Source organism: Oncorhynchus tshawytscha, unplaced genomic scaffold (assembly GCF_018296145.1).
Source record: "Oncorhynchus tshawytscha isolate Ot180627B unplaced genomic scaffold, Otsh_v2.0 Un_contig_4810_pilon_pilon, whole genome shotgun sequence".
Taxonomy (NCBI): Eukaryota; Metazoa; Chordata; class Actinopteri; order Salmoniformes; family Salmonidae; genus Oncorhynchus; species Oncorhynchus tshawytscha.
Window position 1 is genome coordinate 92,077 of NW_024609113.1, and position 17,934 is coordinate 110,010.

The 17,934-nt window shown below is 40.2% G+C and overlaps 1 protein-coding gene across 1 annotated transcript in view; it reads right to left on the minus strand.

Annotated features, from left to right (window-relative positions):
• The window catches only part of LOC121844293 (CUB and sushi domain-containing protein 3-like), a gene marked incomplete at its 5' end in the record, with an annotated part of 50,316 nt that extends 33,066 nt beyond the window's left edge, over positions 1–17,250 (minus strand). Inside the window, one exon of the mRNA XM_042314226.1 lies at positions 17,063–17,250. Coding sequence (XP_042170160.1) covers positions 17,063–17,250 — 188 coding nt within the window. The remainder of the gene's footprint in view (positions 1–17,062) is intronic.
• Positions 17,251–17,934: the final 684 nt, after the last annotated feature.

A 17,934-nucleotide genomic window follows, 5' to 3' on the forward strand; every position in this document is an offset into this window, starting at 1 on the left:
ATTCAATGTGGAGGCTATATACAGGGTATTACGGAACAGAGTCAATGTGGAGGCTATATACAGGGGGTACCGGTACAGAGTCAATGTGGAGGCTATATACAGGGTATTACGGTACAGAGTCAATGTGGAGGCTATATACATGGGGTACCAGTACAGAGTCAATGTGGACGCTATATACAGAGGGTACCAGTACAGAGTCAATGTGGAGGCTATATACAGGGGTACCGGTACAGAGTCAGTGTGGAGGCTATATACAGAGGGTACCGGTACAGGGTCAATGTGGAGGCTATATACAGGGGGTACCGGTACTGAGTCAATGTGGAGGCTATATACAGAGGGTACCGGTACAGGGTCAATGTGGAGGCTATATACAGGGGGTACTGGTACAGAGTCAATGTGGAGGCTATATACAGGGGGTACCGGTACAGAGTCAATGTGGAGGCTATATACAGGGTATTACGGTACAGAGTCAATGTGGAGACTATATACAGGGTATTACGGTACAGAGTCAATGTGGAGACTATATACAGGGGGTACCGGTACAGAGTCAATGTGGAGGCTATATACAGGGGTACCGGTACAGAGTCAATGTGGAGGCTATATACAGGGGTACCGGTACAGAGTCAATGTGGAGGCTATATACAGGGGGTACCGGTACAGAGTCAATGTGGAGGCTATATACAGGGGGTACCGGTACAGATTCAATGTGGAGACTATATACAGGGGTACTGGTACAGAGTCAATGTGGAGGCTATATACAGGGGTACCGGTACTGAGTCAATGTGCAGGGGTACAGGTTAGTAGAGGTAATTTGTAAAGTGACCATGCAGAGTAAATAAACAGCGAGTAGCAGCAGTGTAAAACGTATGTAAATAGTCTGGGTGGCCATTTGATTAATTGTTCAGCAGTTTTATGTCTTGGGGGGTAGAAGCTGTTGAGGAGCCTTTTGGACCTTGGCGCTCTGGTACCGCTTGCTGTGCGGTAGCAGATAGAACCGTTTATAACTAGGGTGACTGGGGTCTCTGACAATTTTATGGGGCCTTCCTCTGACACCACCTAGTACAGTATATACAGGAAACAGTATGTGAACCCTTTGGAATTACCTGGATTTCTGCATCAATTGGTCATCAAATTTGATCAGATCTTAAGTCACAACAATAGACAAACACAGTCTGCTAAAACTAATAACACACAAATTATTGTATTTTTCTGTCTATATTGAATATATCATTTAACATTCAGTGTGGGTTGGAAAAAGTATGTGAACCCCCTAGGCTAATGACTTGGAGTCAGGAGTCAGCTAACCTGGAGTCCAATCAATAAGATGCGATTGGAGATGTTGGTTCGAGCTGCCCTGTCCTATCAAAAACACTCACACAATTTGAGTTTGCTATTCACAAGAAGCATTGCCTGATGTGAAACTGGAACAAAAGAGAAGAAGAAAGATTAAGAATAAAAACTGTTGCATAAAGCTGGAAACGGTTACAAAAGTATCTCTTAAAGCCTTGATGTTCATCAGTCCACGGTAAAGACAAATCGTCTACAAATGGAGAAAGTTCAGCACTGTTGCTACTCTCCCTAGGAGTGGCCGTCCTGCAAAGATGACTGGAAGAGTCAATTTCCAGACGCCTGAAGGTACCACTTTCATCTGTATAAACAATAGTACACAACTATAAACACCATGGGACCACGCAGCCATCATACCGCTCAGGAAGGAGATGCGGTCTGTCTCTTAGAGATGAATGTACTTTGTGAGAAAAGTGCAAATCAATCCCAGAACAACAGCAAAGGACCTTGTGAAGATGCTGGAGGAAACCGGTACAAAGTATCTATATCCACAGTAAAATGAGTATCGACATAACCTGAAAGGCTGCTCAGCAAGGAAGCAAGGAAGAAGCCACTGCTCCAGGAGGGACTGCTGCACTTCACAAAATAACTGGCATCATGAGGGAGGAAAATTATGTGGATACATTTAAGCAACATCTCAAGACATCAGTCAGGAAGTTAAAGCTTGGTCACAAACGGGTCTTCCAAATGGAGAATGACCCCAAGCATACTTCCAAAGTTGTGGCAAAATGGCTTACGGGCAACAAAGTCAAGATATTGGAGTGGTCATCACAAAGCCCTGACCTCAATCCTATAGGAAATGTGTGGGCAGAACTGATCCACTTTTCATTTTCCATTTGTTTTGTCTTACACGCCTGGTTTCAATTCCCCAATTACTTGTTCATTATTTAAACCTCTGTTCCCCCATGTTTGTTTGTGAGTAATTGATTGTATGTAATACGGTCCGTTATTGTGGGCTCGCATTATTGCGTTGTATTTGTTGCGCCTGACTCCTCCACCACCAGCTCACACAGACTTTATAACAGTTGCATTACAACATGTAATTTAAATGTATTTTTATTTGGATTTAATGTAATGGACAAACACAAAATAGTTTAAATTGGTGAAGTTAAAAAAATAAAAAAAAATAAAAAAAAATAACCTGTTTTTAAACCCCCTTTGCTATGAAGTCGATAAACAAGATCTGGTGCAACCAATTACCTTCAGAAGTCACATAATTAGTTAAATAAAGTCCACCTGTGTGCAATCTAAGTGTCACATGACAGTAAATATACACCTCTTCTAAAAGGCCCCAGAGTCTGCAACACCACTAAGCAACGGGCACCACCAAGCAAGCAGCACCATGAAGACCAAGGAGCTCTCCAAACAGGTCAGGGACAAAGTTGTGGAGAAGTACAGATCAGGGTGGGTTACCAAAAAAATATCAGAAACTTTGAACATCCCACGTAAATCCATTATTAAAAAATGGGAAGAATATGGCAGCACAACAAACCTGCCAAAAGAGGGCCGCCCACCAAAACTGACGAACCAGGCAAGGAGGGCATTAATCAGAGAAGCAACAAAGAGACCAAAGATAACCCTGAAGGAGCTGCAGAGCTCCACAGCGGAGATTGGAGTATCTGTTCATAGGACCACTTTTTAAGCCATATACAGTACTCCACAGAGTTGGGCTTTACGGAAGAGTGGCCAGGAAAAAAGCCATTGCTATAGCAAAAGAATAAGCAAACACGCTTGGTGTTTCGCCAAAAGGCATGTGGGAGACTCCCCAAACATATACATGAAGGTACTCTGGTCAGATGAGACAAAAATGTAGCTTTTTGGCCATCAAAGAAAACACTATTTCTGGTGCAAATCTAACATCTTTCATCACCCCTAGATCACCATCCCCACAGTGAAGCTTGGTGGTGGCAGCATCATGCTGTGAGGATGTTTTTCATCGGCAGGGACTGGGAAACTGGTCAGAATTGAAGGAATGATGAATGGCGCTAAATACAGGGAAATTATTGAGGGGAAACCTGTTTCAGTCTTCAAGAGATTTGAGACTGGGACGGAGGTTCACCTTCCAGCAGGACAATGACCCTAAGCATACTGCTAAAGCAACACTTGAATGGTTTAAGGGGAAACATTTAAATGACTTGGAATGGCCTAGTCAAAGCCCAGACTTCAATCCAATTGGTATGACTTAAAGATTGCTGTACATCAGCGGAACCGATCCAACTTGAAGGAGCTGGAGCAGTTTTGCCTTGAAAATTGGGCAAACGTCCCAGTGGCTAGATATACCAAGCTTATAGAGACATACCCCAAGAGGCTTGCAGCTGTAATGGCTGCACAAGGTGTCTATACAAAGTATTGACTTTGGGGGGGTGAATAGTTCTGCACGCTCAATTTTTCAGTTTTTTTTGTCTTATTTCTTGTTTGTTTTACAATAAAAAAAAAAATTGCATCTTCAAAGTGGTAGGCGTGTTGTGTAAATCAAATGATATGAACTGCCAAAAAAAAATCAATTTTAATTCCAGGTTGTAAGGCAACAACAGAGGAAAAATGCCAAGGGGGGGTGAATACTTTCGCTAGAGATCTGAGATCTGGCTGTGGACCCTCAGCAATACATCCGTGGAACCCACTCTGAGAACCCCTGAATTAGAGGGACACAATATGAGCAAATGAAAGTACAAAGAAAGTGAATTAACAACATTTCTAACATATCAATACATCTAAATGGTATGATTAACAGCCACAAGCGACGCTAGAGTGATGCTCTTACTAATCAAGGACCTAAAAAACAGCAATTATGTCTGATTCACTGACAGCTACAGGCGGATTGTTACACAAGACTGTATCTGGAGGAGAGGAGAGGAGAGGAGAGGAGAGGAGAGGAGAGGAGAGGAGAGGAGAGGAGAGGAGAGGAGAGGAGAGGAGAGGAGAGGAGAGAATAGGGGAGGAGAGAACAGAAGAGAGGGGAGGAGAGAACAGAAGAGAGGGGAGGAGAGAACAGAAGAGGGGGAGAGAACAGAAGAGTGGGAGGAGAGAACAGAAGAGGGGAGGAGAGGAGAGTGGGAGAGAACAGAAGAGGGGGAGAGAGAACAGAAGAGTGGGAGGAGAGAACAGAAGAGGGGAGGAGAGGAGAGGAGAGGAGAGAACAGAAGAGGGGGAGAGAGAATAGAGAGGGGAGGAGAGAACAGAAGGGGAGGAGAGGAGAGGAGAGAACAGAAGAGGGGGAGAGAGAAGAGAAGAGTGGGAGGAGAGAACAGAAGAGGGGAGGAGAGGAGAGAACAGAAGAGGGGAGGAGAGAAGAGGGGGAGAGAACAGAAGAGGGGAGGAGAGAACAGAAGAGTGGGAGGAGAGAACAGAAGAGGGGAGGAGAGGAGAGGAGAGGAGAGAACAGAAGAGGAGGAGAGAACAGAAGAGGGGGGACAGAGAGGAGAGGAGAGGAGAGAACAGAAGAGGGGGAGAGAAAGGAGAGGAGAGAACAGAAGAGGGGAGAGAAAGGAGGAGAGAACAGAAGAGGGGAGGAGAGAACAGAAGAGGGGAGGAGAGGAGAGGAGAGGAGAGAACAGAAGAGGGGAGAGAAAGGAGGAGAGAACAGAAGAGGGGGGAGAGAAAGGAGGAGAGAACAGAAGAGGGGGGAGAGAATAGAAGAGTGGGAGGAGAGAACAGAAGAGGGGAGGAGAGGAGAGGAGAGGAGAGAACAGAAGAGGGGGAGAGAAAGGAGGAGAGAACAGAAGAGGGGAGAGAAAGGAGGAGAGAACAGAAGAGGGGGAGAGAAAGGAGGAGAGAACAGAAGAGGGGGAGAGAAAGGAGGAGAGAACAGAAGAGGGGAGGAGAGGAGAGGGGGGAGAGAATAGAAGAGGGGGAGGAGAGAGCAGAAGAGGGGAGGAGAGGAGAGGGGGAGAGAACAGAAGAGGGGGAGAGAAAGGAGGAGAGAACAGAAGAGGGGGAGAGAAAGGAGGAGAGAACAGAAGAGGGGAGGAGAGAGACAGAGAGAAATAGAAGAGGGGGGAGGAGAGAGCAGAAGAGGGGAGGAGAAGAGGGGAGAGAGCAGAAGAGGGGAGAGAAAGGAGGAGAGATCCAGAAGAGGGGGAGAGAAAGGAGGAGAGAATAGAAGAGGGGAGGAGAGAGCAAAGAGGGGGGAGGAGAGAGGGGAGAGAGCAGAAGAGGGGAGAGAAAGGAGGAGAGAGCAGAAGAGTCTGGGAGAGAAAGGAGGAGAGAATAGAAGAGGGGGAGGAGAGAGCAGAAGAGGGGAGGAGAGGAGAGGGGGAGAGAGCAGAAGAGGGGGAGAGAAAGGAGGAGAGAGCAGAAGAGGGCCAAGAGAAAGGGGGAGAGAGCAAAGAGGGGGAGAGAAAGGAGGAGGAGCAGAAGAGGGGGAGAGAAAGGAGGGAGAACAAAGTCTGGGGCCAAAGGAGAGAACAGAAGAGGGGGAGAGAAAGGAGGAGAGAACAGAAGAGGGGAGAGAAAGGAGGGAGAACAGAAGAGGGGGAGCCAAAGGAGGAGAGAACAGAAGTCTGGGAGAGAAAGGAGGAGAGAACAGAAGAGGGGGAGAGAACAGAGAAAGGAGGAGGAGCGAGGACAGAACAGAGAAAGGAGGAAGAGCAACAGTCAGAGAAAGGATGATAGAGCGAGGACAGAACCCTCACCTTTAAAGAAAGGAGGAGAGAGCGAGGACAGAACAGAGAAAGGAGGAGAGTATATCGAGGACAGAACAGAGAAAGGAGGAGATAGCGAGGACAGAACAGAGAAAGGATATCCTACGAGGACAGAACAGAGAAAGGAGGAGAGAGCGAGGACAGAACAGAGAAAGTATATCCTACTACTAGCGACCTCCCCTTTAAAGAAAGGAAGAATAACAAGAGTAAGAAGAGCAGAGAAAGGAAGAGAACAGAGAATATATAAGACACATCTCTTCCTTCTTCTGTTTTCTCTGACACACTGAGGCCAGTGACGAGGAGACCTGTGTTTGGCAAAGCAACAGAGACAAATCTGAGTTTGACAGAGATTATCAGGACCAATTAGAACGGCGTCTGGGAGCCAAAGTCTGGGAGCCAAAGTCTGGGAGCCAAAGTCTGGGAGCTAAAGTCTGGAAGCCAAAGTCTGGGAGCCAAAGTCTGGGAGCCAAAGTCTGGGAGCCAAAGTCTGGGAGCCAGGCCATGATGGAAGGCTTTGGACGGTAGTACAAGTACCTTAATCACCCTGATTTAAAACTGGGAGCCGATCAAGAGAAAATAAAACAACTGATCAAGGTATATATGATATATCCTACTACTATCACCTCCCCTTTAAATAAAGGTATATCCTACTACTATCACCTCACCTTTAAATAAAGGTATATCCTACTACTATCACCTCACCTTTAAATAAAGGTATATCCTACTACTATCACCTCACCTTTAAATAAAGGTATATCCTACTACTATCACCTCACCTTTAAATAAAGGTATATTCTACTACTATCACCTCACCTTTAAATAAAGGTATATTCTACTACTATCACCTCACCTTTAAATAAAGGTATATTCTACTACTATCGCCTCCCTTTTTAAATGCCTCACCTTTAAATAAAGGTATATCCTACTACTATCGCCTCACCTTTAAATAAAGGTATATCCTACTACTATCGCCTCACCTTTAAATAAAGGTATATCCTACTACTATCACCTCACCTTTAAATAAAGGTATATCCTAATACTATCGCCTCACCTTTAAATAAAGGTATATCCTACTACTATCGCCTCTGTCACACCCTGACCTTAGATATCTCTGTGTTCTATATATTTTGGTTAGGTCAGGGAGTGACTAGGTTGGGTACTCTAAGGGGTTTTGTATGTCTAGGGTTTTTGTATGTCTAGGTGTTTGTATGTCTAGGTGTTTGTATGTCTAGGTGTTTGTATGTCTAGGTGTTTGTATGTCTAGGTGTTTGTATGTCTAGGGTTTTTTATGTCTAGGGGGTTTTGTATGTCTAGGGTTTTTATGTCTAGGGTTTTTGTATGTCTAGGTGTTTGTATGTCTAGGTGTTTGTATGTCTAGGGTTTTTATGTCTAGGGTTTTTGTATGTCTAGGTGTTTGTATGTCTAGGGTTTTTGTATGTCTAGGTGTTTGTATGTCTAGGTGGTTTTGTATGTCTAGGGTTTTTTTTGTATGTCTAGGTGTTTGTATGTCTAGGGTTTTTTTGTATGTCTAGGTGTTTGTATGTCTAGGGTTTTTTGTATGTCTAGGTGTTTGTATGTCTAGTCTAGGGTTTTTGTATGTCTTTTTGTATGTCTAGGGTTTTTGTATGTCTAGGGTTTTGTATGTCTAGGTGTTTGTATGTCTAGGGTTTTTGTATGTCTAGGGTTTTTGTATGTCTAGGGGTTTTTGTATGTCTAGGGTTTTTGTATGTCTAGGTGTTTGTATGTCTAGGGTTTTTGTATGTCTAGGGTTTTTGTATGTCTAGGGTTTTTGTATGTCTAGGTGTTTTTGTATGTCTAGGGTTTTTGTATGTCTAGGGTTTTTGTATGTCTAGGTGTTTTTGTATGTCTAGGGGTTTTTGTATGTCTAGGGGTTTTTGTATGTCTAGGGTTTTTGTATGTCTAGGGTTTTGTATGTCTAGGGGTTTTTGTATGTCTAGGGTTTTTGTATGTCTAGGGTTTTTGTATGTCTAGGGTTTTGTATGTCTAGGGTTTTTGTATGTCTAGGGTTTTTTGTATGTCTAGGGTTTTTTGTATGTCTGTTTTGGCCTGATATGGTTCCCAATCAGAGACAGCTGTTTATCGTTGTCTCTGATTGGGGATCATATTTAGGCAGGCCTTTTTCCCACTTTCTGGTGTGGGATCTTGTCTATGTGTAGTTGCCTGTCAGCACTATATTGTATAGCTTCACGTTTCATTTGTTATTTTGTTAGTTTGTTCAGTGTTCATTCTTTTAATAAAGAGAATGTACGCATACCACGCTGCGCCTTGGTCTCCTTCATACGATGAACGTGACGTCCTCACTTTAAAAAAAGGTATATTCTACTACTCTATTGCCTCACTTTTAAATAAAGGTATACTCTACTCTTCTATTGCCTCACTTTAAATAAAGGTATATTCTACTATTCTATCACCTCACCTTTAAATAAAGGTATATTCTACTACTCTATCATCTCACTTTTAAATAAAGGTATATCACCTCACCTTTGAATAAAGGTATATTCTACTACTATCACCTCACCTTTAAATAATGGTATTAGTTGTCATCCTGGTAATTTACATCTGTGACTGGTTGCACTTCCTTCTTCATTCCTGAACTAGATAGTTAATAGATGTTAGGCAATTGCCAGCTGCTAGGTAGTTACTATGTAATTAATAGTTACTAGGTAATTAGTTACTAGTTAGTTAAAACTTACCAACTAATTACTGGTTACTAGGTAGTTACTAGTTAATAGTTATAGTTACTAGTTAGTTACTAGTTAATGGTTACTAGTCACTAGTTAGTAATTACTAGTTAATCTGTAGATAATAGTTACTAGGTAATTACTAGCTATTAGGTAGTTCATAGTTACTAGGTAATTGCTAGTTAAATGTAATTACTAGTTACTAGGTAGTTAATATTGACTAGGTAGTTAATATTGACTAGGTAATACTCGTTCATAGGCAAGTACTAGCTACTAGGTAGTTCATAGTTAGTTAGCAGATAATGACTAGTTGCTAGGCAACTACTAGGTAATAATTGTGTCGAGAATTACGTAGAAATGAATTGGATAGAAGGTTCATGAAGAGCTAATTAACTTAAGGGGTGTAATTTCCTGCAGCTCTATCGTCCTTAAACACCATGCCGTTAGAGGTAACGATTTAGAGAAAATATAAATATATTTTTGTATTTCCGTCGTCGTTCTTTTCAGACGATAGATCACAGAGACCATACCGTTCATGAATAATCCCCTAGTTCTGGTATCAAGTCATGTATGTAGTGATATCATGTATGTAGTGATATCATGTATGTAGTGATATCATGTATGTGGTGATATCATGTATGTGGTGATATCATGTATGTGGTGATATCATGTATGTAGTGATATCATGTATGTGGTGATATCATGTATGTGGTGATATCATGTATGTAGTGATATCATGTATGTAGTGATATCATGTATGTAGTGATATCATGTATGTAGTGATATCATGTATGTAGTATCATGTATGTAGTGATATCATGTATGTAGTATCATGTATGTAGTGATATCATGTATGTAGTGATATCATGTATGTAGTGATATCATGTATGTGGTGATATCATGTATGTGGTGATATCATGTATGTGGTGATATCATGTATGTGGTGATATCATGTATGTAGTGATATCATGTATGTAGTGATATCATGTATGTAGTGATATCATGTATGTAGTGATATCACGTATGTAGTGATATCATGTATGTAGTGATATCATGTATGTAGTATCATGTATGTGGTGATATCATGTATGTAGTGATATCATGTATGTAGTGATATCATGTATGTAGTGATATCGTGTATGTAGTGATATCATGTATGTAGTGATATCATGTATGTAGTGATATCATGTATGTGATATCATGTATGTAGTGATATCATGTATTTAGTATCATGTATGTAGTGTATCATGTATGTAGTGATATCATGTATGTAGTGATATCATGTATGTGGTGATATCATGTATGTGGTGATATCATGTATGTGGTGATATCATGTATGTAGTGATATCACGTATGTAGTGATATCATATGTGGTGATATCATGTATGTGGTGATATCATGTATGTAGTGATATCATGTATGTGGTGATATCATGTATGTGGTGATATCATGTATGTGGTGATATCATGTATGTGGTGATATCATGTATGTGGTGATATCATGTATGTGGTGATATCATGTATGTGGTGATATCATGTATGTAGTGATATCATGTATGTGGTGATATCACGTATGTAGTGATATCATGTATGTATATGAGTGATATCATGTATGTGGTGATATCATGTATGTGGTGATATCATGTATGTATCGATATCATGTATGTAGTGATATCATGTATGTAGTGATATCATGTATGTAGTGATATCATGTATGTAGTGATATCATGTATGTAGTGATATCATGTATGTGGTGATATCATGTATGTAGTGATATCATGTATGTAGTGATATCATGTATGTAGTGATATCATGTATGTAGTGATATCATGTATGTAGTATCATGTATGTAGTGATCATGTATGTAGTGATATCATGTATGTAGTGATATCATGTATGTAGTGATATCATGTATGTAGTGATATCATGTATGTAGTGATATCATGTATATGTATATGTAGTGATATCATGTATGTAGTGATATCATGTATGTAGTGATATCATGTATGTGGTGATATCATGTATGTAGTGATATCATGTATGTAGTATCATGTATGTAGTGATATCATGTATGTAGTATCATGTATGTAGTGATATCATGTATGTAGTGATATCATGTATGTAGTGATATCATGTATGTAGTGATATCATGTATGTAGTGATATCATGTATGTAGTGATATCATGTATGTGGTGATATCATGTATGTGGTGATATCATGTATGTAGTGATATCATGTATGTAGTGATATCATGTATGTAGTGATATCATGTATGTAGTGATATCATGTATGTAGTATCATGTATGTAGTGATATCATGTATGTAGTGATATCATGTATGTAGTGATATCATGTATGTAGTGATATCATGTATGTAGTGATATCATGTATGTAGTGATATCATGTATGTAGTATCATGTATGTGGTGATATCATGTATGTAGTGATATCATGTATGTAGTGATATCATGTATGTAGTGATATCATGTATGTAGTGATATCATGTATGTAGTATCATGTATGTAGTGATATCATGTATGTAGTGATATCATGTATGTAGTATCATGTATGTAGTGATATCATGTATGTAGTGATATCATGTATGTAGTGATATCATGTATGTAGTATCATGTATGTGTATATCATGTATGGTGTATGTGATATCATGTATGTAGTGATATCATGTATGTAGTGATATCATGTATGTAGTGATATCATGTATGTAGATATCATGTATGTAGTCATATCATGTAGTGATAGTATGTAGTGATATCATGTATGTAGTGATATCATGTATGTAGTGATATCATGTATGTAGTGATATCATGTATGTAGTGATATCATGTATGTAGTGATATCATGTATGTAGTGATATCATGTATGTAGTATCATGTATGTAGTGATATCATGTATGTAGTGATATCATGTATGTAGTGTATCATGTATGTGGTGATATCATGTATGTAGTGATATCATGTATGTGATATCATGTATGATATCATGTATGTAGTGATATCATGTATGTGGTGATATCATGTATGTGGTGATATCATGTATGTAGATATCATGTATGTAGTGATATCATGTATGTAGTGATATCATGTATGTAGTGATATCATGTATGTAGTGATATCATGTATGTAGTGATATCATGTATGTAGTATCATGTATGTAGTGATATCATGTATGTAGTGATATCATGTATGTGGTGATATCATGTATGTAGTATCATGTATGTAGTGATATCATGTATGTAGTGATATCATGTATGTAGTGATATCATGTATGTAGTATCATGTATGTAGTGATATCATGTATGTAGTGATATCATGTATGTAGTGATATCATGTATGTAGTGATATCATGTATGTAGTGATATCATGTATGTAGTATCATGTATGTAGTGATATCATGTATGTAGTGATATCATGTATGTAGTGATATCATGTATGTAGTGATATCATGTATGTAGTATCATGTATGTAGTGATATCATGTATGTAGTGATATCATGTATGTAGTGATATCATGTATGTGATATCATGTATGTAGTGATATCATGTATGTAGTATCATGTATGTAGTGATATCATGTATGTAGTGATATCATGTATGTAGTGATATCATGTATGTAGTGATATCATGTATGTAGTGATATCATGTATGTAGTGATATCATGTATGTAGTGATATCATGTATGTAGTATCATGTATGTAGTATCATGTATGTAGTGATATCATGTATGTAGTGATATCATGTATGTGGTGATATCATGTATGTAGTGATATCATGTATGTAGTGATATCATGTATGTAGTGATATCATGTATGTAGTGATATCATGTATGTAGTATCATGTATGTAGTGATATCATGTATGTAGTATCATGTATGTAGTGATATCATGTATGTAGTGATATCATGTAGGTAGTGATATCATGTAGTTGTCCATATGGTTCCATTGATGTACACTACAACTGTTTCATAGCACAGAGAATTCATAATTTAGGTTACACTACCATTATATTCAGCTATAGATTAATTCATGGTTATGATTTAGGTTACACTACCATTATATTCACCTATAGATTCATTCATGGTTATTATTTAGGTTACACTACCATTATATTCACCTATAGATTAATTCATGGTTATAATTTAGGTTACACTACCATTATATTCAGCTATAGTTGTGAAATAAAGTACAAGCTATTTTGTTCCTCCCACGTTCCACCTGATTACACAATGTTGTTTAACCCCTAATAGTATCTTGTCTATGATATTTACCTTTACAACTGTTTTAGATAGAAACAACATGGACCGTGTAGCTTTCTGATTCTCTGTTTTAGGACACCTGGAGGTATCAGAAATAACATGGACCGTGTAGCTTTCTGATTCTCTGTTTTAGGACACCTGGAGGTATCAGAAATAACATGGACCGTGTAGCTTTCTGATTCTGTTTTAGGACACCTGGAGGTATCAGAAATAACATGGACCGTGTAGCTTTCTGATTCTCTGTTTTAGGACACCTGGAGGTATCAGAATAACATGGACCGTGTAGCTTTCTGATTCTCTGTTTTAGGACACCTGGAGGTATCAGAAATAACGTGGACCGTGTAGCTTTCTGATTCTCTGTTTTAGGACACCTGGAGGTATCAGAAATAACATGGACCGTGTAGCTTTCTGATTCTGTTTAAGGACACCTGGAGGTATCAGAAATAACATGGACCATCACCATTACATGCACCTATAGATGTTCCTTCCTCTTACATTTCATTATGTCCTCCCACAGAGTTGTTTAAATAGCAGAGTAGAGTCAAATATAGTATAGTAGAATATAATAGAATAGAGTAGAATAGAGTAGAGTAGAATAGAGTAGAATATAGTAGAATAGAATAGAGTAGAATAGAATAGAGTAGAATAGAATAGAGTAGAGTAGAATAGAGTAGAATAGAGTAGAGTAGAGAGTAGCGTAGAGTAGAGTAGAATGAGTAGAATAGAGTACATTAGAGTAGAGTAGAATAGAGTAGATTTAGAATAGAGTAGAATAGAATAGAGTAGAGTAGAATAGAACAGAGTAGAGTAGAATAGAGTAGAGTAGAATAGAATATATTAGAATAGAATAGAGTAGAGTAGATATAGAATAGAGTAGAATAGAGTAGAGTAGAGTAGAATAGAGTAGAATAGAATAGAGTAGAGTAGAATAGAGTAAAATAGAGTAGAGTAGAGTAGCGTAGAGTAGAGTAGAATAGAGTAGAATAGAGTACATTAGAGTAGAGTAGAATAGAGTAGATTTAGAATAGAGTAGAATAGAATAGAGTAGAATAGAGTAGAGTAGAATAGAATAGAGTAGATATAGAATAGAGTAGAATAGAGTGCATTAGAGTAGAGTACGTTTAAAACAGAGTAGAGTAGAATAGAATATAGTAGAGTAGAATATAGTAGAGTAGAATATAGTAGAATAGAGTAGAGTAAAGTATAGTAGAATATAGTATAGCAGAGTAGAATAGAGTAGAGTAAAGTATAATAGAGTAGAGTATAATATAGTAGAGGACAGTATAATAGAGTAGAGTATAATATAGTAGAGTAGAATATAATATAGTAGAGTAGAATAGAGTAGAACAGAGTAGAGTAGAATATAGTAGATTATAATATAGTAGAGTAGAATAGAGTAGAGTAGAGTATAACATAGTAGAGTAGAATCGAGTAGAGTAGAGTAGAGTAAAGTATAGTAGAATATAGTAGAGTAGAGTAGAATAGAGTAGAATAGAGTAGAGTAGAGTAGCGTAGAGTAGAGTAGAATAGAGTAGAACAGAGTAGAGTAGAATATAGTAGATTATAATATAGTAGAGTAGAATAGAGTAGAGTAGAGTAGAGTAAAGTATAGTAGAATATAGTAGAGTAGAGTAGAATAGTGTAGAATAGAATAGAACATAGTAGAATTAGAGCAGAGTAGAGTAGAATATAGTAGAATAGAGTAGAGTATAATATAGTAGAGTAGAGTATAATATAGTAGAGTAGAGTATAATATAGTAGAGTAGAGTATAATATAGTAGAATAGAATAGAGTAGAACTTCATTGATGCCAACTTGGTAAATTGTTTGATCACCACAAGCATCAGCAATGATCACACACTACTTAAATACAACACACTTCTTAAATACAACACACTACTTAAGTACAACACAATACTTAAATACAACACACTACTTAAATACAACACACTACTTAAATACAACACACTACTTAAATACAACACACTACTTAAATACAACACACTACTTAAATACAACACACTACTTAAATAAAACACACTACTTAAATAAAACACACTACTTAAATACAACACACTACTTAAATACAACACACTACTTAAATAAAACACACTACTTAAATAAAACACACTACTTAAAGACACCTGCACCTTAGGAGCTATAAGAGAAAGACAACCATCAACGATGTCTTCGTTTCTAGTTACCACTTTAGGAGCTCATTTTGGTTGTGGGTGACTAGATTAGTATTGTATTGTCAATTATTTGGCAGGTTGCGCTCCACGAACTTTGCAGTATTACTATATAGTCACAGCTTCGGCATAATGGACCTGTCTGTGCTCGTTGAACAGACAGTGGTGTTAACGATACATTGTTTCAGAACAGAGCAGAACAGAATGACATGACACCTTCTACAATGTGTGGTTCCCAGGGTAACAAAGAACCCAATTAGGTGAACGGAACACAACAACGCTGTTTACGGAACCCGACACAGAAAAAGGGGTTCCGTGTGTCAAATGGCACCCTATTCCTATTAAGTGCACTACTTTTGACCGGGGCCCATAGGAAGTAGTGCACTATCTAGGGAATAAGGGTGCCATTTTGGGAGGCATACACTGACACAGACAGCATGGTAATCAGGAAGGAAGTTAGCTAGCCAGAGTCATCAGGTGGTGGAATTGACAGAACAAAAGACGATTGATTTCTGCTCTGTTTCTGCTCGGCAGAACATTCTCCTCAATCAGAAGTTCAGCTACTGACATGGGGCTGAAGAGAGACTGTCAGACTAGCTACTCTCTGTGATAGGGGCTGAAGAGAGACTGTCAGACTAGCTACTCTCTGTGATAGGAGCTGAAGAGAGACCGTCAGACTAGCTACTCTCTGTGATAGGGGCTGAAGAGAGACTGTCAGACTAGCTACTCTCTGTGACAGGAGCTGAAGAGAGACCGTCAGACTAGCTACTCTCTGTGATAGGGGCTGAAGAGAGACTGTCAGACTAGCTACTCTCTGTGATAGGGGCTGAAGAGAGACTGTCAGACTAGCTACTCTCTGTGATAGGAGCTGAAGAGAGACCGTCAGACTAGCTACTCTCTGTGATAGGGGCTGAAGAGAGACTGTCAGACTAGCTACTCTCTGTGACAGGAGCTGAAGAGAGACCGTCAGACTAGCTACTCTCTGTGATAGGAGCTGAAGAGAGACTGTCAGACTAGCTACTCTCTGTGATAGAGGCTGAAGAGAGACCGTCAGACTAGCTACTCTCTGTGATAGGAGCTGAAGAGAGACTGTCAGACTAGCTACTCTCTGTGATAGGAGCTGAAGAGAGACTGTCAGACTAGTTACTCTCTGTGATAGGGGCTGAAGAGAGACTGTCAGACTAGTTACTCTCTGTGATAGGGGCTGAAGAGAGACTGTCAGACTAGCTACTCTCTGTGATAGGGGCTGAAGAGAGACCGTCAGACTAGCTACTCTCTGTGATAGGAGCTGAAGAGAGACTGTCAGACTAGCTACTCTCTGTGATAGGAGCTGAAGAGAGACTGTCAGACTAGTTACTCTCTGTGATAGGGGCTGAAGAGAGACTGTCAGACTAGTTACTCTCTGTGATAGGGGCTGAAGAGAGACTGTCAGACTAGTTACTCTCTGTGATAGAGGCTGAAGAGAGACTGTCAGACTAGCTACTCTCCCCACAGGACTCTACCCACAGGACTCTACCCACAGGTCTCTACCCACAGGACTCTACCCACAGATCTCTACCCACAGGTCTCTACCCACAGGACTCTACCCACAGGTCTCTACCCACAGGACTCTACCCACAGGTCTCTACCCACAGGGCTCCACCCACAGGGCTCTACCCACAGGTCTCTACCCACAGGTCTCTACCCACAGGACACTACACACAGGGCTCTGGTCAAAAGTAGTGTAAACTATAGAGAACAGGGTGCATTTTGGAACACAGCCTAGATGAAGAAAGAAATGTCTGCCACCCAGCCACCTAGCCGGCCAGCCAGCCTCCCAGACAGCAAGCCAGCCAGCCACCCAGCAAGCCAGCCAGCCACCCAGCAAACAAGCCAACCAGCCAACCACCCAGTAGACACAGTGCTCAGAGCTCTTACCTTGACATGCAGGTACCGTTGAGTCCCAGGTATAATACCCAAAGGCCGTCTTCTTACAGACAGCTGTGGCCTTTCCAATAAGCCGGTAGCCCCGGTCACAGCCCCAACGCACCACACTGTTGAGATGCCCTCCTGTCTGGCTCACTACAAAACCCTGCTGGGGGAGTCTGGAGTACTGCAGTACATCGCTGAGGAGAGGAAGAGGAAGAGGAAGAGGGAAGAGGAAGAGGGAGAGGAGAGGAGAGGAGAGGAGAGGAGAGGAGAGGAGAGGAGAGGAGAGGAGAGGAGAGGAGAGGAGAGGAGAGGAGAGGAGAGGAGAGGAGAGGAGAGGAGAGGAGAGGAGAGGAGAGGAGAGGAGAGGGAGGAGGAGAGGAGAGGAGGTATACAGCAATTACAAAAGTTTGCTTGACTTTGATGTTAAATTGTTATTCACAGAAACATGTTAAAAATCCATTATATTTATGAGATAATGGGAGAGATGGAGAGTCAGGCCTCTACAACATGGTGGACATTACTGTTGTAGACTGAGGAGGAGATTCAGGTCTCTACAACATGGTGGACATTACTGCTGTAGACTGAGGAGAGTCAGGTCTCTACAACATGGTGTACATTACTGCTGTAGACTGAGGAGGAGATTCAGGTCTCTACAACATGGTGGACATTACTGCTGTAGACTGAGGAGAGTCAGGTCTCTACAACATGGTGGACATTACTGCTGTAGACTGAGGAGGAGGAGGAGAGTCAGGTCTCTACAACATGGTGGACATTACTGCTGTAGACTGAGGAGGAGATTCAGGTCTCTACAACATGGTGGACATTACTGCTGTAGACTGAGGAGAGTCAGGTCTCTACAACATGGTGGACATTACTGC